The sequence below is a fragment of the Anas acuta genome, chromosome 19, assembly GCF_963932015.1.
Source record: "Anas acuta chromosome 19, bAnaAcu1.1, whole genome shotgun sequence".
Classification (NCBI taxonomy): domain Eukaryota; kingdom Metazoa; phylum Chordata; class Aves; order Anseriformes; family Anatidae; genus Anas; species Anas acuta.
In genome coordinates this window covers 4,739,282-4,765,577 of record NC_088997.1, presented here as the reverse complement: position 1 = coordinate 4,765,577, position 26,296 = coordinate 4,739,282, and the positions used below count along the sequence as shown (strand labels likewise).

General features: G+C 52.8%; 1 protein-coding gene across 3 annotated transcripts in view; it reads right to left on the bottom strand.

The window, feature by feature from the left end:
- SSH2 (slingshot protein phosphatase 2) overlaps positions 1-26,296 on the bottom strand; it is an 89,769-nt gene that overhangs the window by 30,511 nt on the left and 32,962 nt on the right. For 2 of the 3 annotated variants that reach the window (XM_068656346.1, XM_068656347.1), the window contains exon 3: positions 2,652-2,755. In XM_068656346.1, the coding sequence (XP_068512447.1) occupies positions 2,652-2,755 (104 nt within the window). Of the gene's footprint in view, positions 1-2,651; positions 2,756-16,106; positions 16,258-26,296 lie in introns of those variants that run through there. The other variant, XM_068656344.1, reaches the window with a different exon arrangement.

The window sequence follows — 26,296 nt, the reverse complement described above, 5'->3', positions numbered from 1 at the left end:
TGAATAATACTTGAGGAGGTTTCTAAGACCCCTTTCTGCAAGGCTCAGGCAAGGAGCTCCGTTAACCCTCAACCCTCAGAAAGTTTATTCCACTCTCTCCTGTTCCCTGCTGCCCACCAGCCTTGGAAGCCGCAGAGCTGGAGACCAAAGCACTGCTTCCTCGGCCAGCTTCGCTTGACGTGCAGCACTTCCAGCCCCAAACACACAAGGCATTCTGTAAGCTTGCTGGATGAAGAAAAAGCCAAAGGAAGGTTTTAGCATGCCAGAATCAGCACAAAGATACCACATCCTGCCCTGTGAAGAGCTGCCGGCTCTGCTGGCATTCCTGGCACGGCTGCTGCTTCCTATCACATTGTCCAGCAGCAAGCAGATGCCTTTGTTTCCTCCGAGCTGGCAGGCTAGGTGCAAAGCATTAGTGCTCAGATGGGATCTTAAAACCAATTTATAGTATTCCAGAGATGGCAAAAGCCCCAGGGAATTTGCATCCTTTTCTGGCCTTCTCCAGCACCACCAGAGCATGAAAGCAAGCCCCCAGATCCGGGTGGCACGGCACGCAGGACCACCCGGGGAGAGGGGCAGACAGCTGGGACCTTATCTAGTCTGTCTGCCAGCAAGCAATTTCCATTTCTGAAGGTGATACAATTAAAGAAATGGGTGTGAGCATTAATTATTTCCTGTTACGCATTTACTCTTCACGCTGGGTTCTTGCACCCCGATGAATTAGGGAGGGAGGTCTGGGAGGTCTGGGAGCCTTCCCGGAACACAATCCCGCGGCCACTTGAAGCACGACTGCATCCAAAGGCACGATGTACGGGGAAGTTACGCCCGCTCCCCAGCCCCCTTCTGGCTTTGTGTGCCAGAGATAAGCCTCGACACACGTGGGATGGAAGCAGAGCACGGATCATCAGAGGCTGAGGAAGGAGGCTGCTTCCTGTGCTGCACAACGAGCTCACCGCCAGCGGCCGGTTCCACTCCCTGAATCACCCTCCCTGTGCTGCTGGTTTAGTTCTGGTGGCACAGATGTTTTGCTCAGGAAGGAGGCACACGGATCCCTCCGTGCCTTGGTCTGCCGGAACATGCTGCACGTCAGGAAGGTCCACAGAAGAGATGAATGGGGTGCGCTCGTTCAAAGGACACTTTGCAGGGAAATCTCCAAGTGCCTTATAAAAATGCCACAGCATTAACATCACTTGACCAGCAGGGAAGCTGAGGAAAGGACGAGTGCTGATGCCTTGGAACTCTCGCCCCCTAAGTGAAGTCTTCTAAGAACAGAAATCCCATCCCTTAGGCAAGCCAGCCTCTTAAATACAGAGCACCTTGCTGTAAGCAGTTACAACACACCAGGTTTGCTTTCTTGGCAGCCCAGCTTCCAAAAATCTCTGTGCTGATTAGCCAAGCACCAGGATTTTCCACCAAGCTCTCCAAACCTCTCATAGGTTATCTGTAGCAAGTAGAACGTGAGCAGCAAGAGACCCAAAGCTGTCTGCAATGCCTCACGTGGGCTCACAGGGAAACCTGCCCAACTTTCAGCTGGGCTCCTGTGCAAGGCAAAGCCACTTCAGCTCCAATGAGAAGGGCCAGCTTTGAATTAACTTTAGAACAATTTATTTTCCTTTGAAAATTGGCAATTAATGCATTTCAGTCAAAGCACTCTGGGTACTGATTATGCTGTGTGTGATGTGTAGCTGTGTGTAATTAACTGCCTTTTGACTTAAACTCTTCCTATAAAGGCGTTTGTGAACAGGTTGTGAGGTGGATCAGCCCAGTAACTGCCGGATGGAGAGCTGGGTGACACTGATGGTATCAGAGCACAGAGAAACCTGCACCTGGAACCAGATCAACTCACTTTTTGGGGGCACTTTTTGGCAAAGAATGACAGCTCCAGCCTCTCTGCTTCTGCCTCTGCCCCATACACAGAAGCCCGAAGTTCTGCACGTTGTTTTTTTCCTGCTGATAGTTTAATGGCAGGGAAAAACCCCACACTATCTGATCCCTGTAACACACCGTCAGTGAATAAGCACCACGCACACATCGGAAAACAACCTACCCTGAAATGTTTGAGTTTCATTATTCAGACTGACTTTTCAAACAAAGAGTCAAAGCAAAAACACAAATCTAACGTCCAGGTGATAAAGGGGGCGGGATTCTGCCTGCCTCCACATTATTCACTGCTGATACGTCTGCAAAGTCACTCCGACGTTGCTCAGAAGTTTCCTCACCACCACACAGAGGTGAGCAGCCTCCCCTTCCTCCATCAGGAGTAACTCTCAGATCGGGAAGGGCAATTACTCATCTCGTATCTAACCTCAGGTTTTCGAGCACAGCGTAAGAGACTTTGAGTACAATCCTCCCTCACACAGAAGGTACAGCAGGACCTTTTTTTGGGGTGGCAGTTCTTAACCCTTCACAATGCCGTGATTACTGCCCCAAAGTCACTCTTTTTGTTTGATTTTGCTGGGTTACAAAGAGTACTGAAACTTTTTTTTTTTCCTACTGGTATAAAATCTCTAAGTCCCGAGGCTGGGAGATCTAGCTCTAAGGCACAGCTGGTGCAAACCAGCAATGTGTGTGCCATCTGCTGAGAACGAATTTGAGAAAGGTGGACTGGGAAAGAGGAGAGCAGAGGAGCCTCAGCCCTCAGCTGCACCTACCTGCATGCTTGTTGCGCCTGTGGCTGATCCTGGGAGTGGAGGAGCCGTTCCCTCGGGGCAGGAAGAGTGCCGCTCCTTTCACCGTCAGGAAGCTTTCGCTGATGCTGCGAGGGAAGAGACACAAACAGTGAGCCAGGGAATCGCTTTATTGTCTTTTAGAAGGAGAAAAGCAACAAAATCGGCTGGATTCACGGAATGAGTGCTCTGTTCTTTTGCACAAAATAGATTTAGTTCAAATTATTTTGTTGGTAGAGAACTTCCCCCCAAAAGTACTGCAAACATCACAGAGGAGCCTCAGAAAGCTGAACATGTGCCGGGTGCTGTTCTGCCCACAGAGGTGGAACCTGAGCAGGCAGAGGGGATTAACCTATGGCTATATTTTGGACTTGAAAGCCAAGATGAGCGATCCACATTTCTAAATGGTGATTAATACGGCAAGCCCACGCATCGCTGCGATTATGGATCCTGTTAACCCCGTGCTTTGTGGTTCAGGCACAGCTGATGCCCTGTAGAAACAAATGTCTTCCTTCAGCAGTTAGCCAAAAGAAAATTAATTAGTGCATGCAACAGATTAAGAAGCCATGAGAATACTACAAATTGTGTGATGTTTTACTCAAAGACTGACAAATTAAAAGCAAAAGTGTAGTGCTGTTCAATTCAGACATCATAAAGGGCAAAAATCAGGGCAGCAAGTGGAGTCAAATGAGGAGAGAGGTTTGTGGGAAGGGGCAATACCAGGAGTCCTCAAGCTCCGTGGTACAGCTGAGAGTTTGAGCACATCTTCCAGTAACTCTCTAAGATGCTGCGGCACATGGAAAAAGCAGAGCTCTCTACAGATGTTGCAATTAAGCCATCCTGTTGCAGCACAGTTCAGGGTTCCTGCTTTTCTCAGAAGTGATGAGATCGTCGTACACGCTTTGAAGAAAGCCAAAAACAATCCTACAGTCAACAGGATGGTTGATGAGCACGATAAGACAGGATGGGAGAGTCCCTGGCATCAGGCACCGCAGCAGCTCCATGCCCTCAAAAAGCAGGCGGTGTGTCCTTGTCAACCAGAGAAGAGACTGGGAACGTCTCAGTTCCTTTCTCCGCTTAAGCAAGTAACAGAAATGATTATTTACTCCCTTCCCTTAAGGGCCAAGGGCCAGGAAATAACAATAGGGCAAAAAGCCCCGGCATATATTTGAAGAACCTCTATGTAAGGAGGGAGGGCGAGCGGCGCACCGCGCCAGGTCACCGCCTGCAGGGCCATGTCCCCACTGCTGCTGCCCCAGGGACACTTTTTGGTGGCTCCTTGGGGCAGATCAGTGCCTAACCACAACTGAAGACAACAGCATCACAGAGAAATCCTGCGTGACTGAGATCCAGGAGCCAGCGTGCCACGAGCTGCCTTCCTGCTTTGGGGCTGACCGCTTTACCCCCAGGCATCACCTGCTGGGTTCCTGAACCGGGGAGTTACAAACCCCACGTTACGGCTGGATTTCCCCCTAACCTCACACACACGTCCGGGCATCTCCCTGTTTTCCTGGTGGGGATATCACACAATCAAATTCCTGGAAGCCCCTTTCTGAACCCGCAGCACACCCCGCTGTGCAGGCTGCACCCTCCTTGCCGAGGAGGTTTCTCCCCGGGCTATTTTCTAGAATTATAGCAGACGTCAAAACACGCACTGGATGTTTCAGCAAGACAGAACTTTAAAAAGGAAAAAAAAATCACTCTTTGCAAATTAAAATTGATCAGAGATCTTTCTCTGTGCCAAAGAAGAAGTAGAAATAATTGGGCACAGCACACAGACCCTGCTCAGGTCAGAATTTTGCCTGAGCCTTCCTGCTGGCACACAGATCCTCTGAAAGCCCTCAAGCTGCAAATTTTTTAAAGCCTGGGTACTAGAGCGGGGTGAGCAGGCGCACAGAGCTCCTTCAGACCAGGCTGCAGACTCAGATGACTTCTCACCTTTTCTTCCTCCCTTTACAACCTCACCACAGAGGCAAACACACGTCAGGGAGGAGAAAGAAGCCGGCAATCACAGCCTGTTCTCACCTAGTTCATTTTATCAGCCAAGCCTACAGGCAGCATTAGCAGCCCTTAGCCTGTGCCCTAGGTTTCACCCCAAGGGATTTAACCACTTCTAGTGGGTGGCAGCACGTAGGTAGGGGGCTGCAGGTTAGGACTCTTCTCATTCCCATCACACAGGGCAAAACTAACCCCGGGGCTGACCGAGGGGCAGCAGCTGGAGCTGGGAGCACAGTGCCCAGGTCCGTGCTGAAGCAGGCAGGAGCTGGCTCTTTCCCTACAGCATGGGACACAGCATCACCTGCTGTGTGCCCACTCGCCCACGAGGGACGAAACCCCAGTTCCTCCAGCACCAGCCCCAGCCCAGGGTGGTCAGCACAGCTGGGATCTGAGGGTCCTTCTCCATCAAACCTCCAGTCAAGAGCATCACCAGCTCCAGCATCCCTGCCTAGAGCAGTGCCCAAACTCCTCCGGCTCACCCGTGCATCAGTTTTCATCCTCCCTCTTTCCCTTGCCTGTTTTTTAAAGCACTTTGTTTTAATTATTGCCTACAACAGCAGTATTTGTGACTTCTATAGAGGAGGGCAATGCTTGGCTCCCAGTTTAAGCTCTGCTGAGCGTTGGAGCCTGGTGAAATGATTCACAATTTAAGTCTGGTGAACAGCGACAGCAGTTATCCTCATGCACAGGACTGGGAAAAGCAAAGCAGCACCCGTCACTAACAAAAAACCCACAACAAGAAGCAGGAGATGGAAAAGGCAAGAAAAAGCCTCAGGACCACTCTGCGCTGCTGTGTGTATTAGCAGGGGCAGCTGGCACGGACACGGCCGGGCCCCTCTGAGGTTCAGAACAGAAAGGAGCCCAGCACAGAGCAAAACAAGGCCACGGCTTCCCGAAAAGGGCTCTGCGGTGCTGTCAACAGAGGTGACACCGCCGAGGGCAAGGAGAGAAAGGGGAAGTGGTTCTCCAGCCCGGCAGCCTCTTGCCACTCAGCACTTCTGCAACTTCAGAACCGACCCAAGGAGGAAAACAAACAGAGCGTGGGAACCCTCCCCATCCCCAGCGCCTGACGCACGCTGCGTTTTTAGCAACATCTGCATTTGTGACTTTTTTTTCCTCCCCTTAAAGGGCTGTCTGCAGGCATTTCCTCTGCTCCAAGGTGGGGCTCCCTGGGGAGAGAGCTCGGCTGTGACTGCACCGACACACAGCCACAGGGAGGGCTGCAATGCCCGCGGGGATTTGTCTGTGCTGACCGACCTACCGAGCCCTTCTTGCCTTAGCCAAGCCATCTTCTCCCTCGCTTTGGTCTCCATGATGGGCAACTGCTGGGGCTGAGCTGCGAGCCAGGACAAGTTCCTGTTTGCAGAAGATACCCAAAGGTGGGGTGATGGGTGCGAGCCTCAGCTCTAAAGGCATCACAGCCCTAAGGGCATCCCCTCTGCTTGCTCCAAGTGAGGGGTTCATGGCACACACGGAGCCTTGCAGCACTGATGATTCTGGCTGTGTTTGCAAGCAGAGAGCAGCCACCTGAGCTGCACAGACCAAGCAGCTCAGGCAGTATCAGAGAGGGGATCTCAGCAGCCCCGGGTCACCCAACGCAGCTGCAGGGAGTTTTGACACCCACTCGGCACCCTGCCGAGCTAACAGCCTGCGGGTTGAGGCCACTGCTGGAAAAAAACATCGTGCTCACGTGTCATCGGTGTTTCTTTGCCACCAGGTGTGTTTGAATTGAACCCCAGAAACCTTTCTGCAGCCTCCAGAGCAGGAGCAGCCAGGGCATGCCAACAAAGCGCCTGTGCCTCTGGCAGGACATCGCGTTCACCTCTCCTGCTTCAGAGCATCACAGCAGCCAGAGATCAAGCCCCTGGGGGAAAGCAGGAGTCCTCCTGGTTCTCTTGCTCTGGCCAAACTGCAGGGCAGCCCCCTTTGAAGCCCTGCACGCTACATGGAACAGAAACACAGAGCAGTGGCATCCATTGGAGGTGGCACCAAAGACAGCGGCTCTGGGCTGAGAAACTCACCCCAGCCACATCCCCTGGACACCGACCAGATGCGCTCCCTCACGGGCAGGGGGACTGACCCGTTTGCAGCAGGGAAGTAAAGCGGGTTGTAAGGCAGACTCGAGAAGAAGTTCCCAGAGTTGTTTTATCATTCACCAGCTGCTGCAGATGTCAAAGCCTGCGTGAGTTCCCCGGTAGCCTCAAGTCCTCAGCTGTGCTCCGGGGGATGCACCCGGAGGGCAAGAAAAGTCCCCCAAAGCAAGAGAAAAACGAGTTGTGCAAGCAGGGCTCTGACGTGCTCTGGAATGCAGGGCAGCAGAGGAGCACAAATCATTTTTCCTCCAGCAACGCAGAGCTCACGCACCAGGAACGGGCGGCTAACACAAGCGGGGTGCTGACTGCGAGATCCGGGCACTCGGTGCTCACAGCAGAAACCCGATTCTGTGCATGGGGCTTTAGGCTAGAGACCGGGGCAGGAAACGAGGCTGCAAAAGGAATTTGCTTTACACAATAGTCCCCGAGGGCTTCCTCCAGGTCTCCAAGTCAAGACGTTCCCAGATGGAGCCCCACGGACTCCAACACGCACTTGGAGGGCACCACCTCGTGCCCCACACCACCATCCTGCCAGCTCCTCCTGCCCCCAGCACCCACCCAACACCTCCAGAAACACATTCTTTAAAAACACTTTAATCGGCATGAGAAAACATCATAAGGAGAACCTGCCACGTCAAGGATCAAAGGAAAAAAATAGCGTTTTGATGAGTTATCTCCAGAAAAGCGCCCCTCTGGCTGACACGTGCTGATCTTTTCTTCCTCCCCCCTGAATTATCTCGGTGCTCACTGATCGTCCTCACCCCACACCACCTCTGCAGCAGCTGGCTAACACCCAGCGCGCACACAAGCTCTCCTACCACATCTACCCACATTTAGCTCCCTAATTTCTCCCCAGACCTCCCCAAACACGTGGTGGCCCCACTCCCAGCTGCCACGGCCCTGCCCGTGAGCCCACCACCCCCAGGACCCCGATGCTTTAAATACTGCCGTGACCCAAGGCACACAAGACACGCTAAGGTCACCGCGCCATCCTGCACCACCCAGGTTTTGGGGGCAGCTATATTTAGGCCAAGCATGCTCAGCACTTTGGGGACGCAGAGCCCCATAAGCACCAGTCCTGGGGGCTCCTGGGGGAGTTCAACTCCGTGAGCACCCGGCACGGAGGAATTGTGCTGGGGGAGCTCTGGTGGCAGCCTCGCTGCCCGCACGTTAATGGTCCCCTGCGAGCAGAGCACCAAAACAAGGATGGCTCTGTCTGCCCGCACAGAAATCAATGCCTAATAATAAGCCTTTCCTCTGTGCTAAAAACAAGCAGATGCTTGATTACCCCAAAGCATCACAAATCTTCAAGAGGCTGTTGGACTTCGCTCATATAATACAAGGAAGTTATTTGTTCGGTATTTTAACTTCTGCAGTACTCAGCACTTCCAATTTTCTCTCGTTCTCCTTGCATCCTCCCCATCCTTGATCCCTAAATGACAGCTTCCAGCAAGAAGAACAAAACCAGCTCAGAGCTGGCTGCCCCTTTGGGCTGGCACAGAGGGCAGTGGGTGGTGAGCAGCTCCAGAGGGATGGGAACCCGGCGGGTGGCTGCTCAGCGGGTGCTGATGTGAACTGGAAGGTGCTCGGAGCTCCTGCTGTGCTGATACAGCCCATAACCGGGGCAATGATCTGCTCACCTGCCTAGCTGGTGGACCAATTTGCGAATACATCTGTGATTTCGTGTTAAGGAATAGCACAGCCACAATTGAGAGGGAATAAAGTTTAACAGGGCTGTAAATATCAGCCTGAAGTTCGGGCTGGTTAGCAGTGAGGAAGCATCATAGCCAGACTCAAACATTTTAAAGTTTAAGTAGTTTCATGCATCTGTATCTTTTCTTTAAGTCTAATTTAAGTGGGGGGAGAGTCCTTAACATAAGCAAGGCCAACACAAACTTGAGATTTGTTTTAAAGCTGCAAACTGAAGAGGAAACGCAGCATCACTTTAGGCTCCCTGACCCCACAGCGCTGCAGAGCGGGGCAGCCCGGCCTTTGGAGAACTCACCCCGTTAGAAGGGAAGGCAACCAGCAGAGAACAGCACTCCAACGTCCTGCTGGCGTAAGTGACAATCCGGAGAGAGCAGGAAAACCTCTCCGAATGAGACCCTGAGATATAATTATGACGCATTTCAACATGCAGACTCAGCACTGCTCTCCAGTCCAACTCTTCCCCCCGCGGATGCGGCGAGCTCTTCCTGGAGACGATACCCCTTGTGACTCTGCTTTTCTTCTGGCTCCCTCAATAGGGATCAGCTTACCAGGAGGCCTTTATTCCTGAAATAATTTCCATTAATCACTCACCATACACCGCTTTAAACAGAACCTGACAGACTGGGGGATGTCCAACAGCACCGCTGCATCTCCGAGCCTAAAGAAAGGCTGAAACGAAGGGCGGGACGAGAGGGGAAAGGAGCTGGAACACTTCTACAGAGCAGACACGTGAACTTCAAACCATCCAACAGCACTGCAAGGTGCTTATACAGACCCTTGCAAATTTGAAATAATAAGCAGCATCACTTCAACCATGCACGTTTTGTGCTATCTGCCCATAAAACAGGAAAGAAAAGGCAACACCAGCACACATCACCCCGAAGCACGGCCCTGCAGCAGCTTTGCATTTGAGATTCCTCGGCGCAGCTGCAAATTAACTTACTCTTAATATCTTCCCGTGACTTCCAGCTAAGGAGATGTCAGCACTCCTCTTTTCAATGTGTTTTAAGGCGTTTTTAACTCAACACAAGAACCCTGTGAAGTTTAGCTGACTAGGTCTCGGGCTGGAAACCCATTAAATAAAGTTTTATTTTACAAGAGCTTGAACTCAAAGAGCAGAGATTCCAGATGTGTTTATCCCTGCGAAATCAGGTGCTAAATTTCATCAGAATTAGCACTTTCAGCACTTTGGCAGCCAATTTTCAGTAGCTCTTAACGCAGGTCCTCGTATTTCCTAAAAACATGAGAACCCATTTAAAAACCACACGTGGAAGCAGCGAGATCAATGCAACACCGAGCGTGGACCCGGAGAAGCCTCTAAGAACAGAGCGTACTTTAGGGAAAAGGCTCTTAAACAGCTTTTAAAAAGCCTCTACGATAGATATTTGCTTAATTTTGAGTGTGAGCGAGTCCCACGAAGCATTTCATGATGTGCTTAAAGGAACCGAGGACAAAGCAGGACCACTGCAGTTGGGTGAGGGTTTTGCACCGCGCTGAGCGCCCACCCTACATCTCCCTACCTCCCTGCTTGCTGCCAGAGGGACCTGCTCTCAAAAACCCCACCTCTGGGCAGCCCTGACATTTGGAGGCATTGCTCAGCAACCCACAGCTCCCTGCACACACCGAATGTCTCACGGCCCGGCTCGCAGCTGGGTGTTTCTCCCGCACTCAGCACCCCGCCTGCTATCGAGGCACGGCCCCGTTCCTCCGTTTGCTCTCCTGCAACTTTCTCGCCGTGCTAAAGCAGCAGGGGGGCTAGGGATGGTGCTGACAAATTATTTGTTTTTATTTAGACTAACTGGCTTTCCGTCCTTGCGACACACGGAGGAATGCAGCTGTGCTGCTTTCCGCTGGGGTTTGGATTTCTCCTCCTCCTTTTCAAAGTAAATAAAGGGAAAACCACCACCAGCAAACTACCATCATCATCATCATCCCGGCCAGTGACGAACTCGTTGCAAGCTGCCACTCAACGAGCTTTAAAAAAATAAAATGAAAGGGTGTGGGCATAACTCTGAGCTCATTTTAATCCAGCATCAAGGTAAAGAAAGCAAGACACCAGCAGACCAAGTTTTAGAGGACAAAGGTGAAACCGATGATAGCTTCTCTTATCTGTAGCTGTGTGCAGCCGAATTATGGCCTGGTAGAGTTGGTTATCGCTGGGTAATCAGAATAACACCGCTGCAGTCCCACCTGCCACTGGGAGCCTCTCATCAGCCCCGGGACATCAGGAAAGCCGCCCGGCGTCTCGGCGAGCTGAACGTGCCCAAGTGACGACACTGCCGGCCACAAAGCGACCTGCTGGGCAGCCTGAGGGCTGAGGCTGCGGGGAGACCAGAGGCTCGGATGATCAAATCCGTTCTCTTCATGCAGGAGAAGGAGGTGCAAGGAGATAGGAGACACCCCGGAGCTCATCAGACATGGCAAGGAGGTGATTCCTAAATGCAGGAGGCAAGTGCAGAGCAGATGACGGCTCCTAAGCTGCCTGTGTGCTGGTGTCAGGGTGCTTCACTCCAAGCTCAGCTCACCCAAATGAATCCCAAGCTCACCCAAATTAACCCCAAGCTCAGCTCACCCCAGCAGTCCTCTGTAGGGCCAGGTCCCTGCCCACGGAGCCAGGGTGCTTCGAGGCAGCACTGGACCGAAGGACAGACGTACCCCAGCTCGTCTCTGGGACTGCACAGAGCCAGAACCCAGCTGGGACAAACCTGCACCTCTCCAGGGAGAAGCCTGGAGTTTCCCCGTGTAAACCCAACGCAGGAGTCACCGAGACCCCAGAGCCAAGGAAGCACACGCTGGGGGACGGCACGGACCTCGTTCAGCCGAGGGCTTCACTGCGAAGTGACAAAGATCATTTGTTTACAGAAAGGGCTAAATCACTTCTGGTTCAGCAGCCCGTGGGTTTAGCCTACTTGTAACAAAGGTGTTTTGAGAAAAAGCACGCTTCTTAAATGGCTTATTACAAATACACCGACAGACTCCAAAGGGCTGAGGAGGGCCAGATAAGTACGGGATAAACAAGAAAAATGCACTGAACGAGGAGCCTGTGGCCTTAATATCCCTAAAAATGCCCAAATGGGAAAAGCTGCCAACTCCAAGAGGCGCTGACCCTACCCTCGCAGGCTGGGCTGCTCCAGCACCCTCAGCCCCAGCTGACACTGGGGTATGGATGAGTTTTGTGTTCACCCTTACAGGGTTTTCTCCTCCCCAGCTGCGACTGCTTGGTGTCCTTGAACCAGAAGGCTTCTCCCTGTCGCAAAGCACTTGGCTAATCCCCCCCCGGGCAGTCACAAGTGGCTGCAGAGCCACCGCTCCCGGTCTCCAGTTACTTCCAAGCTGCTAAATTAAAGCCCCGGCCCACACGAGCAGGCAAAGCAAGGGGCTGGCTGCTGAACACATCACCGAAAGCACAGCCGTGCAGGTTGAAGGGCAGCGGGGGAATTTCACCCCCTTGCATTTGGGGAATTGGGAGCCTTCAGCTAGCTCCTCCGGGGCGCTGCGGCTGGAAACTCAAGCTGCAGAGTTGCTCTGGACACATTACAGCCATTACACTGGAGAAAAAATATTTGCTGAACTAGTTTCAGGCCCATACGGGCTGATAACTTGGATGCTGTTTGCCAGACCGATGCAGAGGAGGCGGCAGCTCTCCGCAGCCCGTGGCGGAGCGGGATGCGGGGTTTTAAACTCTCTCTGACCCTGCGAGCACTGGTCGGGAGCAACGCTTCGAGAAAAAGTTTGTCTGAAGTTGTTTAAAAAACAATGAAGCAATATTTTAGCCAGGGGCTCTCTGATAAAGGTACGAGGAAGTAGAGTCCTGTGGAAAAATCCCAGGCAGCCTATGAAGCGGCCCCAAAATGTCCTTTTCTGCTGATAATCTCGCCCCGGGTCCTTCTGCTTCGTAATCCTGCAAAAAATCCCAAGCATTTCCAGAGACAAGGAGCATCTGCAGAAGTTCCAGGACGATGGGGGGTCCATCTCAGAGGCAACCTCCGCCCCTCGCAGCCTGTTTGGCAGGAGCTGGGCAGCCCTGTGTGGGCTTCCCCCATAAAATATCCCACCTCAGAGCTGCTGGGTGGTGTGGGGAACCCTCATGCGCTGCCCAAATTTTGCTTTTACATCCCATAACCTCTCCCATCCCTCAATCTCATCCCGTAACCTCCTTCCATCCTTCTCCCTGCCCCCTACCAGGAAGGCTCAGCGAGACAAATACCCGTAGCTTCCAGGGGAATAAAAGGAAAAGCCAAACAGGAAAAGTAGTTATGAACAATAGGGCCCTGCCTGGGTTAATGATCAGCCCGGAGCAGGCAGCACACTACTTTTACCCAATTACCGCAGCTTATTTGCACGGCTTTTAGTACCCAGCAGGTAGTAAGGGACCTTTTACACGTCATATTTGTTATCGGGGTGAGAGGAAGGAAGATGAGAGAAGGCTGGCAGCCCTGCAGGGCAGCGGGAAGCCCAGCAGGAGGTGCTTTGCCCAGGGGCAAGGGGCCAGGCTGGACCCCCAGGGGCTGCCCAAATGCTGCTCCGTGTCCCTGCTGGGTTTGGGGCCGTCCCCTGGAGCCGCACACACCGGCTTTCCGAGCATCATCTCTTCAAACCTGAAACATCGCCGATTCTCAGCACAATGCTGAAGTACTTCGGGAGGTACAGAGGCGATTAAAGATTTCCAATAGCACGCTGCTCTGAGGACGGCAGCCTAATTGCTGAGCGATCAGGGCTTTTGGCAGCAGGAACGTCGTGAGCAGGGAAAAAGTGAAGCTTCCCATGCAGCAATAAATAAATAAGGAGCTCTCCAAAGCGCAGCACCACGCACTCAGTGAGATCCTAGCGGGGCACGTGGCACAGCTTCAAGCGAGGTGCCCTCAGGACTTCACAGCACCGAGGCGCAGCCGCAGGGCTTTGAAGACGAAGGTGAACGGCAGGGTGGGGAAGGATGAGGACCCGGGCACAAGGACACGGTGCGGCGAGGTGGTGGCGATAAAATGGGTGCGTATCACGCGGTGATGCAGCCCGCAATCACCTGCAGCTTCCTCTTACAGCGTCACGCCGCTGCTTCACACCCCAGCGGAGGGCTGCTGCTTATGGGAAGAGTGGTTCTGGGGGACAGCGAGCCTGCAGCAACGTTTTGTGGCTACCTTTAACCCTCTGCTGAAAGTGTTCTGATTAACTTCTGGGTTTTACTTCTCTTTTTTTAAGAGCTCCAAGCCGTACCCGTGATGCTGTGAATAAACTACCCGTGCTGCTTCGATTTGTCCCCCAAGGTTTAAAACACTCGTTGTAAAAACTCTCAGTTAACGTCTTATAATAGGACACAGGCTGGGATGAAGCAAGCAGGGAAAGCAGCGTGTTCATTTTCAGATCCATCTGGCTCCAGGAGCGTCGGGGGATGCAGTAGTAAACACTCGGAGCGCTCCAACACGTGCTCGGCGTGGGCTCCCAGAGCTGCTTCAAGGTGCAGGACATAGCCCAAAATGCACCCAAATCCCAGGGGATTTAAAAACCACAGCTGGGTGCTGGGGTCTGAAAGCAAGGGCAGGCACCCACCGACATCCTCAGGCACTGCTGGCTGTCCTGGTGCCCTCGCAGCGGGTAACCCTTCCCTGCCACCATCACAAAGAGGGAAAGGGGGGCAGAGGAATCTGGCACGAGGAGCAGCACTATCACAGGGCCACGGAAAAAGCACTTCAGGGGCACCAGCAGCAAGTTAGATACCTAAAACTTGGCACGAGAAAAAGGAAGCGACTGCAGACAGGAAGAAGTGATCTGCGGCAAGCTCTCCAGGCTGCTTCTGCTACAAAATTCTCTGGTATTCGCAGGATGTCTGAAGTTTGGCTTTTTTTTCCTTCTATCTCTCCATCAGCTGCTTTAGGGTTTCATTAGACCAAAGCGAATTCTGAATCCCACACAAAAATAAAGCCAGGAAATCGGCAGAAGTCCCACTAGGTTCACCGAGAGTAGCAAGACTTTCTGGAACAAGTTACAACTGCAAATCCTGAGAGTTTGGAGAAACCCAAGTCCCTCAGATACAGATTTGAGTCCTTGTGAACCTGAAATGAATCAGACCCAGGGCAGCTGACCACGTTAGTGGCTAAAAGCATCAACACAGGAGCAATTTGTGCTGATCTCTGAAAGCCAGAGCTGACCAGCCAAATACAACTACTAAAGGACACTGAAACACAAGTTCCTGACAACATTTGGGTCGCCGACGTCCTCCTCGTTCTGCAGAGAATAAGTTTCAAAAGGAACAAAATCTAGATTTTTAGGTCTTGCCCACAAGGAAATTAGGACGCCTGATATTACCCAGCCTTTATGAACCTGTAATTAGAGCAGTGTAAATTTAAAAACAGGTCCTTCTTGTGCCAGCCCCGGACACTGTCCTGATTGAGACCGCTCTCAAAATATTAATCCAGCCTCGTGCAGACATTTACACGTGGGTTAAAAGCTGTCACTCTCACGCTTGTTAATCTTCCCTTGCAGGAAAGGCAAAGGACGGCGCGAGCTCCCCGATAACCCGGTTATCTCCCCAGCCAGAGGAGGAACGGGTGCGCCCTGCGCCCAGGTGGGAGCTGGGGCTGCCAGCGCCCCATTTCCCCTCTCCTTCCGTCCCTTTCCGGACAGCCTCAAAGCCTGCGTTCAGTGTTTGAGCAGCGTGTAGAGCAAACACCTTAAAAGCACTGAAATTGTTACCTAGCTACCTGACAGAGCTCGGTAAACCCCACCGATCCGTGAGGCAGGGCTTCAGCCTCCAGCGGGTTCGTTGGGGTTTGGGGTTTTCTCCCCACAATCGCAGAAGTGTTTTTATTTCCCAAAGCCCAGGGCACGTCCAATTTGCATTCCTGCTTCTACGGAACAGCTCAGGTAAATCACTGCTAAACCTTCATTATCAGCAACCGCAGGGAGAGCTGGAACACTTACAGGCACCGCCGCGAGCGAGCGGGGAGGAAAAAAAAAAAAAAAAAAAAGACCAATTATAAGCATTTTGGGTCAGGTATGAAAGGCTCAGAGAGACTTAGCTGATTACCCAACGCAGCAGGGATTGCTTGTGCTCCAAAAAGAGGCCACGGAGTCCTGGGACGTGTTTCCACCCCGAGCACAAGCAGGGGTCCCTGCTGCGAGCTGGGCAGCTCGGGGCTTTGCCAGGGCTCCTGGATAGAGGCACCCAGCCCCCGTGGGACCCCCGATGCTTTATCCTGCTACCTTTAAACCTTCCGTGATGCCTCCATGGGACAAACCAGCGGTAAAGAAGCCTCAAGCAGGACCTGACCGCGCTGTCTGCTCCCTAAAAACTCCCCCACCGCCCCAAAGCACCCCCACAACCCTGTACCGAGCGCTGCTACCGGGCAGCCCACGGGGTAAAGGAGGCGATTTGGGGCCGGCACCCCGGTGCTGAGCGATTTTGGTGCTCGGCACCCCGGGGCTCAGCGCTCCCCGGAACGAGCCCCTGCGGGCAGCGAGCGGGGGCGGTGGGAAAGCCCCGGGACGAGCCGCGGCTGCCGGAAAGCGAAAAGTTTGCTCGGAGAGACGGGGACGGAGCAGAGGGGGGGGGGCACGGAACGGGGACAAAGCGGGGACAGGAGGAGGGAACCGGCACCGGGGGGACCCCAGCGGGGACCCCCCCTCCCCGGGTGCTGCTACTCACAGCTGGGCGATGGCTCCCTGCGAGATGACGGCGTTGTCCGAGAAGTAGGGGATCATCGCGGCGCCACCAGCGGCCCGGCCGCCCCGCGCTGCTCCGCCCGGCCCCGCGGCATGGGGGGGGTATTGAAGGGGGGGGGGGGGGGGGGGAGCCGCTGCCGCCGCCGCTGCCCCCGCTCCGCGCCGCGCCGCTCCCCGCCGCACTGCGCAGGGGCGGCCACGCCCCCCGCCTGGCCACGCCCATAACCACGCCCCCGCCCCGCCTGACCACGCCCCCATCCCGGTTGGCCACGCCCCCGCCACACTCGCTCTCGTGGTGGCCACGCCCCCTTCTGGTGTGGCCACGCCCCCTCGCACTGTGACCACGCCCCCTCACTGTGTGGCCACGCCCCCTGCCGCACGTGGCCGGGGGCAGCGGGGGGCAGCGGGGGGTGGTGGTTTTAGGGCGGTTTTTGGGGTTTTGGGTTTTTTTCTCCTCATTCGGTCAGGTTGAGGCCGGAACAGCCGTGTTTGAGGCTGGGGGGTCCCTCCCTGGGTGCCCACGGTCAGGTTGGGTGGGCAATGTGGGCCAGTGGCACTGTAGGGCTGGGGCTGGGTGGGTTTTAGGGTGCCCTGCAGCCCCCCTGCAGCACCCCAATGGGGTTTGTGGAAGGCAGGCAGTGGATCGGCCTCAATTCCTTGCCCGCAGGAGGCAGGGCAAGGTGGTGGTGGCTGGAAGCAGCATGCTCAGGGACCTGCCAGCCCAGGAGCCAGGCAGCCGCCTCCCAAAGCTATTTAATGCCCAGCTCCAGCACCTGTAGGGTGGAAAGGCAGAAAGGAGGCTCCTGCCCACCGACCTCGTCCATTGCTCGGGATTTTTCCACCACCTCCCTGCAGTTTTCCACCAGGAGCCCCACGCAGCCCCGCACACACCAGCCCGAGAGCCCAGCTGCGTCCTGCACCCCCTGCTTCGTGTGTAGGAAAACAAGGGAGAAGGGCTGGAGGCTCACTTGGCCTTCCCCTTCCCACGGAATGCAGGCTGTCCCAGCCCAAGGGGACACAAACAAGATGCTATTCTCGGGCGGTGCACATGCTCAGGGTGGTAACACGCCACCGGAGAGCTGGCACTGCAAGGAGCGAGTTTAAATGTGGTGAGGATGGAGGCAGCCATCCAAACTCCCTGGGTTTGGAGCACAATGTTAGTCCTAACACCTCTCCAACGGGGAAAAAAAATAATGTATTATTGCCAGGGCATCACTGCAGAACTGCCCGCATGATCGGGGAGCAGAACTAGAGGCCAAAAGACAGCTTCAGCTAGGGATTGTTTCCAACTAAAACTTCCAAAGGGCAGAGGAGCTCTAAAAGTGACACAAGCGGTGGCAACCGCCCCGGGTCCCACTGAAAGGTCCCCGCCAGCCCCGCTCCCCGCGGTCCCAGGGGAAGACGAAGCGGCAGAACTCGTGATTCTGCAAGTTCTGCTAGGACATGGTTGGGCTGCATTAATTCAAGCAACGTCATCTCATATAGCCCAGAGCACATCCCTGGTAACAGTTCCTCGCAGCTGTAAAGAAGACGCCGTGCCAGCTCGCTGCGGTGCCAAAAAAAGTCATTTTGCTGAACAGGAATGAAGTGAGCTGCAAGAAGCGATGGAAAAAATCAGAGCATTAGAGAAATGGAGGGTAACTCAATCCTTCCAGAGGTCAAGAGACTGGCAGGAACCTCCCATCGGTAGTAACGCATACCACACGTTCAGAGACTGAAAAACAAGCCCAGAACTTCTCCTCTATTCTAATTAACAACTGAAGGGCTTTATTCAAGCATTGTGGAAAAACAACTGCGTTTAAATAGAGCCCAGAGAGATGTCAGACTTGTTACCTGCAGCTAGCATCACAAAGGCAAGCCCTCAAAACTGCTAAAAACAAGCGCGGTGATTAACTCTCCTTATTCTTATGTGGAAGTCCTCTCGGCTCAGCTAACAGCCGGATAATGGGGCTGCAAATGAGCGAGCCCGGGATTAACACAGACACAAGCACCGCGTCTCCATATGCTAGGAGACCAAATGGAGACAGGAACATCCCAGCTCTGTTCTTTTAGAAACTTCAGAAAGCAGGAATGGGAAACGCTCAGAAAGTCCGCATATTGAAATCCATCCTAATAAAAGGGCTTTCAGTCTGGTTTTGTTGCCACCAAGACTGGAATATGAGCCTGAGAGTGGCCCTGCCGTCAGATCGGCTCCCGGTGCCCATTTACGCGTTATTTTCACGTTCTGCTTTTTACATCAGAGTTCAGAACAACCCCGTTTCTCCACGGCTGTCTCCTCCTGCGCTCATCCAAGAGCTTAAGCGTGAGCCCACCAGCCTGCGGGAGGAGCTGGGGTAGTACTTGGCTTCGAGGGGATGGAGCCGAGGGCAGCAGGACACAAAAGCCAAGGAACCGCTCGGTGCTGTGAGCGGCTGCACTCTGCTGGGGTGAATGCATGCGGAGATCGAAGCGCAGGAAATCGCAGCGATGCCAGGTAAGAGCCTAAAGCACGGCCGTGCCGCACAGGGCATGTGAGCCCAGGCATTAATCACGGCGTGACAAGCTGGAAATAAATCCGTCCGGGGTCTCAGGCGCTTCCCAGCCCGCTGCATGAAATTACATTTTGCTGCGGGGGGAAAAAGGGCACCGCGTGGCCGAGCTGTGGGTCGGCATTCACACTCCTGGGGAAGCCACAGGATCAGTGCCACCACGCTGCCGCATGGCCAGGCAGTAACCAAGCCCCCAGTCTGTGATTTCGGCCCCGCACCGCTCTCACTGGGCAGCAAGGATTCCGTCCTTGAACACCACGCAGACTCATCAGCTCCAGCTAGATGCATGGTGTAAGACACCATAAAAGGTCCCATCTGTGGACCTTTGGAAAGCCAAGCACCGGCCGTGCGGGCAGGCAGAGCCAGGCACGGAGCATCCCGATAAAAAATGAGGATGGAGCGCTGAGGATGCACAGCCAGGCACTTCGGAAGAAGGACCGGAGAACTGCCCCTGGAGAGATGTTCAAGGGGCTGGAGGGAGAAAACCTACACACAAGTCTCTTGCCCTGGCTGTTAGTGTTCTGTTCTGCAGACAGCAGGGCTGGAAAAGGTGCAGTTTACTCCTAAAACCATCATTATCCCCACTGTCTGTACCTTAAAGCCGCAGTCACAGCAGCGTACACCCACCTGCCTTACCTTCCTTGTACATTTTCACCTTGCAGTGATCTAACAGGGTACTTCCACGTCCCGCACGGGGCCGGCAGCTTGCAAATGGGATCCTCCTCGGACAGCCGAGGCCTGGCTACACCAGCCATCAGTAAAACTGCACGAAGCTCTCTGGTCAGGCTCTGCATTAGCATGTGCAGATTTGGCAGCTGCAGAAGCAAGCTGCAGGACAGGGTGTCATCAGCGCAGTGTCCACATGCAAAGAGGGCGTTAATGGAGCTGATGGTGCCATCCGAGATTAACAGTTTAAGGCTGAATTGCTGCTTCTGGTCAGACCACCCAGAGGTGTGGGTGTCACCATAACCCACCCACCTATCTCACAGGGGTTTGCTGGGCGTCTGCTCGCATGAAGATGATTGAAGTGGGAGCAGGGATTGTCTTATCAGGCACGTTTGGTTCATAACACAGTCCCACATGGGCCCAGCCACCTCTCTGCATTTCGGTTTGTATGCCAGCCTCTGCTGCTCTCAGTTCCCTCATTCAAAAACACCCTGATGAACATGAGCTGTTATCGTCGTGTCTCTAGAAACTGCTTTCAGTGGCTAAGAAGGGTTAGGTGTTATTTTAAGTTTGCACAAAGTCCAGGTACTCTGCAAAAGTAAGCAACAGTCTTCCCTTCCTCCAGCACAGCAGGGTGAGCCTGTGGCTGCAGCTGTAATGTTAGCCATGTTCAAGGTAAAAGGGACAGCGGGATGTTACCAGGCATGGAATTTACACCTACATCTATTAGCACCAGTGTAATAGGTAAGGCAATGCAGAGCCTGGACCCACGTTTCCAGGTTATGGAAAAAACTCTGGGGCTGCTGCGTTCAACAAACACCCCCCATCACATCCTCCCTCTCCTGGGAAATGCACGGCTGCAGTGCCCGCGTGGCCACCTTCACGGCACGTACGGAAAGTTTGCTCCGGCCTGCCGGGCAGCTGTTTCCACCGTCATTGTGAGAAGTCAGAGTTTGAAAACAACACGTCACTGCCCGCAGATGAGCACGAGAGCCCTGCACAGGCAGAGCCGCAGAGATCAGAGGTAGCGAGTTCATTTCCGTGTGCGCAGGCGGGGCGCAGCGCTTTGTTTTCTCACCGGCAGCTCTACTCGATCTTTCCCCACACAGGCAGCTGTCTCGGCATCAGGCCTGGTGGGGAAAAGAGGGTCTTACCAGGCAGATTTTAAGGACGGGGTGCTAGACTGCAGCTGTTCAGGAGTCAAAGGCTGTAGTGTGCCTTCTCTCCCGGTGAGAGGTCAGCTAACTCATCCTACGGCTCGGCGGATGTGGAGCTCTCAGCAGTGAGCAGTCCGAGCTGAGACCGAGCGGATTAGGAGCACAAACAGATGGCTTAGCTGGGGAGAGCCTTCAATCACTGCAGCCAGCCTGTGAGCAGGCAGAGACTGAGCCTCTGATAGCAGCACCTCCTCTGTGGGTCTCCTACCGCTGCCCCGGTGCCCCGCTTCGGAGGGAGAAGTGTATCAGTGAGAAGTCGCCTTGCAGCACAAAAACCAGAGACAACTGTGTTATCTCCTCTCATTTATCAGCACAACACGAAGCCATTTCGGTAGCAGTGGTCATAAACAAGCCAACGCACGCAGGGCAGGAGGAGATACTGTGTAAAGAAACAGAACTTTCCCAGCGCTAAGAGGCATGCCACCCACCAAGGCAACACTCGCACGTTAGGCACAGCAAGGGAAATACAGCAAAGTAATGAGAAAGGAGCCTGTATCTGGTTTGGAGAAGGAAAAAAAAAAAAGAGGGGGGAGGCAGGAACCGGGAAAGCATGCAAAACTGTACTTGAATCCTGAAGAACCAGTCAGAACAGGAAGCCACACTCTAAATTTGGTTATTTAAGCTGTCAAAGAGTATTTCTGTTTTCAGTTCTTGTGCAAAGAATCAGACAGGAGCAGAGGTAGGGCGATAAGCATCACAGACAGAACAAAACCACGCTTTTAGAGCCCGTTTGGTCAGTTGCCCATCACGATCAATGATTAGGCTTCTCAGCTGAGAATTCAACACCTATTTTGCAATATTATCACTTCATTAAACCCTTCCCTCACAAAACCCACACCCAATCCTTGTACAGTTTGCTTATCGTTAAATCTCAGAGGGTCTGACACAAAGAGGTCAAGGCTCAATTACACCCGCTGTACAGCTGCAGAAGCACGGGGAGCTGCAGGGACTGGAACCAAAGGGGAAGCACAAGGGACACGAGCAGCCGCGGCTGAAGGTCTGGTACCAGCGCCGATGTTGGACGCTGCCAGGCATGGAGAGGCTTTTGCTGAAACGTCTTGCCCACCGCAGCCTTCTCCTGCTCCCAGCAAGGATGTTTAACATGGTGAGCTTCCTGGAGAGCTGCTTTCCACACGCACTCAAGTGATTTCCAGAGCAGCCTTGAAGAAAAGTAGCTCTTTGGATACGCAACTGCAAAGCATCCTGTTTATGCAGCAAGCTGCTCTCCATGCGAACATCCGTGCTGCTTCTGAAAAGCTAACCCAGAGCCTTGCAAACCACTACAGCACTACCTGGAGTCCAGCAAAGAAGAAATGCCAAACTGACATGGCTGAGATGATGAAACAGCAACGTGCTATTTCAGTGACCTGTAGAAAAGGAACAGGTAAATCCGCTCAAGTGTCAAGCACAACCTGATTTTTAAACTAATTTTAGAAAGGAATGTGTTTGATGCAAAGATACCAAAGCACTGAATGGCAGTAAGTCCAGAAACCCTTGCTGGATTCTCACCATACATTTGAGTGCCTGAAATCCACGCAGAGTTGAAAACAAAGGATTGCTGTGTAACTTTCAAGCCTTGCCAAGGTACCCTACCAGGAAAGGGACCAGAGCTGCTATTTTGGAGTCTCCCTTTCTATTTACAACTGGAATCTTTCATCAGCTTAGACTCCTCTGGCCCAGAGAACCTGGTTCATGCTCAGCAGGAGACACAAGAACGTCTGGAATCCCCGTCAGCCCCTCCTTTGTAACCTCTGAAGGAGGAGCACAAGTGCAGGGGGGCAGCTGCTCCGGGCTTGCTCGGCGCTGAGCAGACCCTCGTGGTAGCTGAAGGATCTGACCCACCTTCATTCCTCTCACTTCCAAGTTTGTCCTTGCCTTGTTCCTCATTCTCTTCTGTTCACACACTTAGAATGACAAATTATCAGACTTTTCGTAAGCCTTCATATTTTGAGCAAGCTCCTTGCAATAGCAGCGTGCGTTTACCTAGGAATTTGGTAATGCAACAACTCATACGGACTCGCTTGATCCCTCAGCTACGAGGATCGAGTCTCAAGCCTTCTTCATGCTTATTGTGAACCACGGGTATGTAATCGGACTGGCCTGAACACACTGCGACCACAGAAAACCTGCAGTAAACTAGCCCTGCAGGTATCTGTTACCAATCTAATAAACCTGATTTTACTACAACTGCTATACCTTTGCTCACAGTCTGGTGATGAAACACCTGGCACTCAGAACGAAGGCTCTCAGGAATCGTGCTGCGTGGCCCGCAGAACTTTTCCCAGCGGTCAGCAGAGCTGGCAGATGAACAGAGCAGTTCTTTATCTTGGTATTACATTCTCCACAAGCAGCTGTAGTAAGTGCCACGGAGAGACTAAGCTGTCACCGAAAGGAAGGACAGAAAGATGGATTCAGGAAATGCATTCTGAAGATAAGGTTCGTGCTACAGGAGCTTAGTAATCTCCGGCATGGATAAACACAAGCTCTTTTGCACACCACACAAGCAACTCCCTCTTACTCAAGATGTAGAGTTAACCAAGTGCCTTGCAGACCCACCAGAAGATCCAGCTGCAGCTCAAGTACTGACAAAGTGATGGTTTGGCAGCTGGGGCAGCAAGCAAAGGAAGCACAAGGAAGGTTTAGGTGCCAGAACGGGCAGTGCATGGTTTTCAAAGTCTCTTCTAACGTGAGAGATGTGCTCTAAGGATAACCAGAGGTGATAGAAGATAACCAGAGCCTGCCACAGGAGCACCAAATGGCAGTGACACCCATCTCCCACAGTCACAACCGACACAGGATGGCGAAGAGTCACGCGTCTCGGTGTGGATGCTGAGAGCCCTTTGAAGTGCAGTGGGTGTGGAATCACCCGCTCCCTCCTCTCCTCCCAGGGACCCGCACACATTTGCTGTGACCCTTGGGTGGTGAGGAGCCTGCAGGGAGTCCCAGCTTAAAAATCAAAGAAGCTGGCTTACCATCCACACCTCGCACAAGGAAACCCATGCATTGCTATCAAGGTAGCTGAAAACAACTTCTGTGCAGTAATTAACCATAAGCTTCTGCATTAAATTGTCGTCTTCCACTCCTAAAACAAAAGGTATTTACTCACAGCTTGAAACCTTGAGGCACCTTGGCACATCCAACTGTTATCACAGCAATAATCTGTTTTGTTTTCCTTCCCAGTTCACTCCTGGAAGGAACTACTTTGACTAAAGAAGAAAACCAAAGCAGAAGGTAAGCACACGTGGGCTGCAAAAGTAATGCAGCCTCCCCCCTCAGGCGGGGCAGACAAGCACTTTTAGAGAACATTTTCAGGTGGCAAGCCCCAAATTCAGAGCAGGACCCTACCACTTTCTGTGGCACTCCCAGGGAACACCAGGCCCCGTGGCTTTACCTGTGCAAACGGACTTTAGCCTGACCCAGCAGCAGGCCATAAAAGTGCAAAGATTTCCTCGGAAGTCCCGGCAGCCTGGCCGGGGAGCACTGCAGGCTCAATTTTATTCTCAGCAGCTTCTGTGCAGCCTTAGAGGCTGCGTTTGGGCAGCGAGTGCTGCTCCAAGGTGTGCCAAGAGGTGAGCGCACAGCTCGCGGGGAAGCAGAGGCACCATTTCAACACAACAAACACAAACTGCAACCGAGAGGTTCTGGCAGTGCAGCCAGCACGGGCTGCAGCCCGCTGCTGCCCCAGGGATGTCGTTTGTCAGCAAAACAAAGATGCTGAATCCCTGCAACCCTGGCACGGGGCACACAAAAACTGGACGGTATGAAGCCGGTTGGTGTAAGCACAACTCAGAGCTCGCTGCATTTTAGGTGAGCTTTAATGATGCTGGGGTGACGCAGAGGTTGTTAACGGGGGGGGGGGTTCGTTAAGTCAGTTCCGTGTGGCAGCAACAAGACTGGGGACAGGAGAGAGGAGCAGGCCCTGTACAGCTTCCAGATAGCTAATAAAAATGTCTGGAAGGTAGTTATGAGGGCAATAAACGTAATAAATAGGTCGTTCGGTACACCTGCCTGTGCAGTAGCTCCGTCTTAGTCTCATTAGCCAAGAATTAGGTGACAAGGACTGGCTCGGTCAGGAGCTGCAGAGCAAGAACATGGACTCGTGCTAAGAATTTGGGGATTTCACCCAAAAACGACAAGAGTGCTGACAGCTATGGCAGGGTGCAGTGACCCTCCTGGGCTTCACTGGGAGCAGGGCTAAGGGGTTCTGGAAAAATCCTGAAAAATTTGAAGAGTAGGGAAAGCCAAACTGGTTTTCACCTACTGTCCTAGCATCAGGTATTTGCAGTAACACTTTGCTGCAATTTTCAGTAACAGAGTGAGGTCTTTGTAAAGATCAGGAGCTTGTTCACTATCCCCTAGCATTTCCCTCAAGTACAGAACCAAACCATCTCTCTTTGCATCAGTACAAAACAGTCGGCCAGAGAGCACAGAAGTTTGCCAGTGGCACAGCACACACGAACTCTTTTCTAATATTTAACACCTCTCAGGGAAAACCTTTAAGCAGATCGTAACTCGGAGCAGAAAACCCCTCACCCTGTCTGCAGTGGTGCTGGCAGAAGCACTCTTAAAAGCATCCTAAAGGAAGAAGCAGAGCTCCCGGCAGAGCAGACGTCGAGGGCTGGTGCTAGGGGAGAGGACGGGCTGAGCTGTGTGCTGATGCTCCCTTCGTGCCAGCAAACCCCAAGGAAGAGGCAAGTGCAGACTCGTCACGTCATCTGACTGCTGCCTGCAGCAGGTTGAAGCTCAAACACCGTTTTCACACACTTCCTTTCCCTTCTCTGTCAGGCTCCAGTCCGTGCAATCACAGTGTCTGTGGTGTGAGCCCTCAAAGAGCACACACAGGTCAGCACCTGGATAAACGAATTGCTGCAGGCTTTCTTGAGGTACCTACCTGCAAGTTTCAGCTCATGTGTGAAACACATTTCTCTGCCGCCGTGGAGGATATTTTAGATTGGTTGCTGGACTTTTAACAGCTACTACTTGCTACCTTCCCTTGAAAACCGGGGATTAGATAAATTTACTCAAGAGCTGTTTACAGACATCTGTTGCTCCTCCACAGCAGGACTTCAGGTTGATGACTTACCATGTTTGACCCTTATTTTTATCCCACTGTAATCAAACACATTTCACACCCATCCCCGTGTTTTCCTTACGAAGGATCTTGGCTTTGGTTAGCTCTCTGACCCCAGCCACAGGAGTCACTGAGTTCAGATCATCACATAGCAGCAGGTTGTCATTTCCTACCCTAGGAAGTTAGTTCAAGTATATTAAAAGAAGAAATGTTTGTTTCAGCCCTAACCTACCATTGTTGCTAAGTGCCCACAACAATGAAACGCCTCCCATCCCCTCCAATACATTATGTATACTGAGATAGGTCATGAGTTGATCTTGTGACTGCTGGAAGGCTAAGAGAGAAATTAAAATTAAGAGATTAGCTGAGTTCAGTTTGAGCCTTTGGGAATTGCGTTTTCCAGCTTTCCTAACAGTCATGAAAGCTGTAAAATGAAGAAACAGCGATTCTTAAATCATCATTTAAGGGTAGGAGCCTGGAGGGAACAGAACAGTCACCTTCCCCGAGCCAAGCAATTGCAGGACTACACTGAAGTCATGGGAATGTGTAACCACGACTGCTTTTTCTTTTGCAGATTCATCCAAGTTGGTCCTAAAACCAAGGCCCGCATCTTTTTGAAGCCCTTTAAATACTAAAAATGACAGCTTCTGTAGTTACCTACCCATGTAAATGGCATTAAGCAAAGAACTGT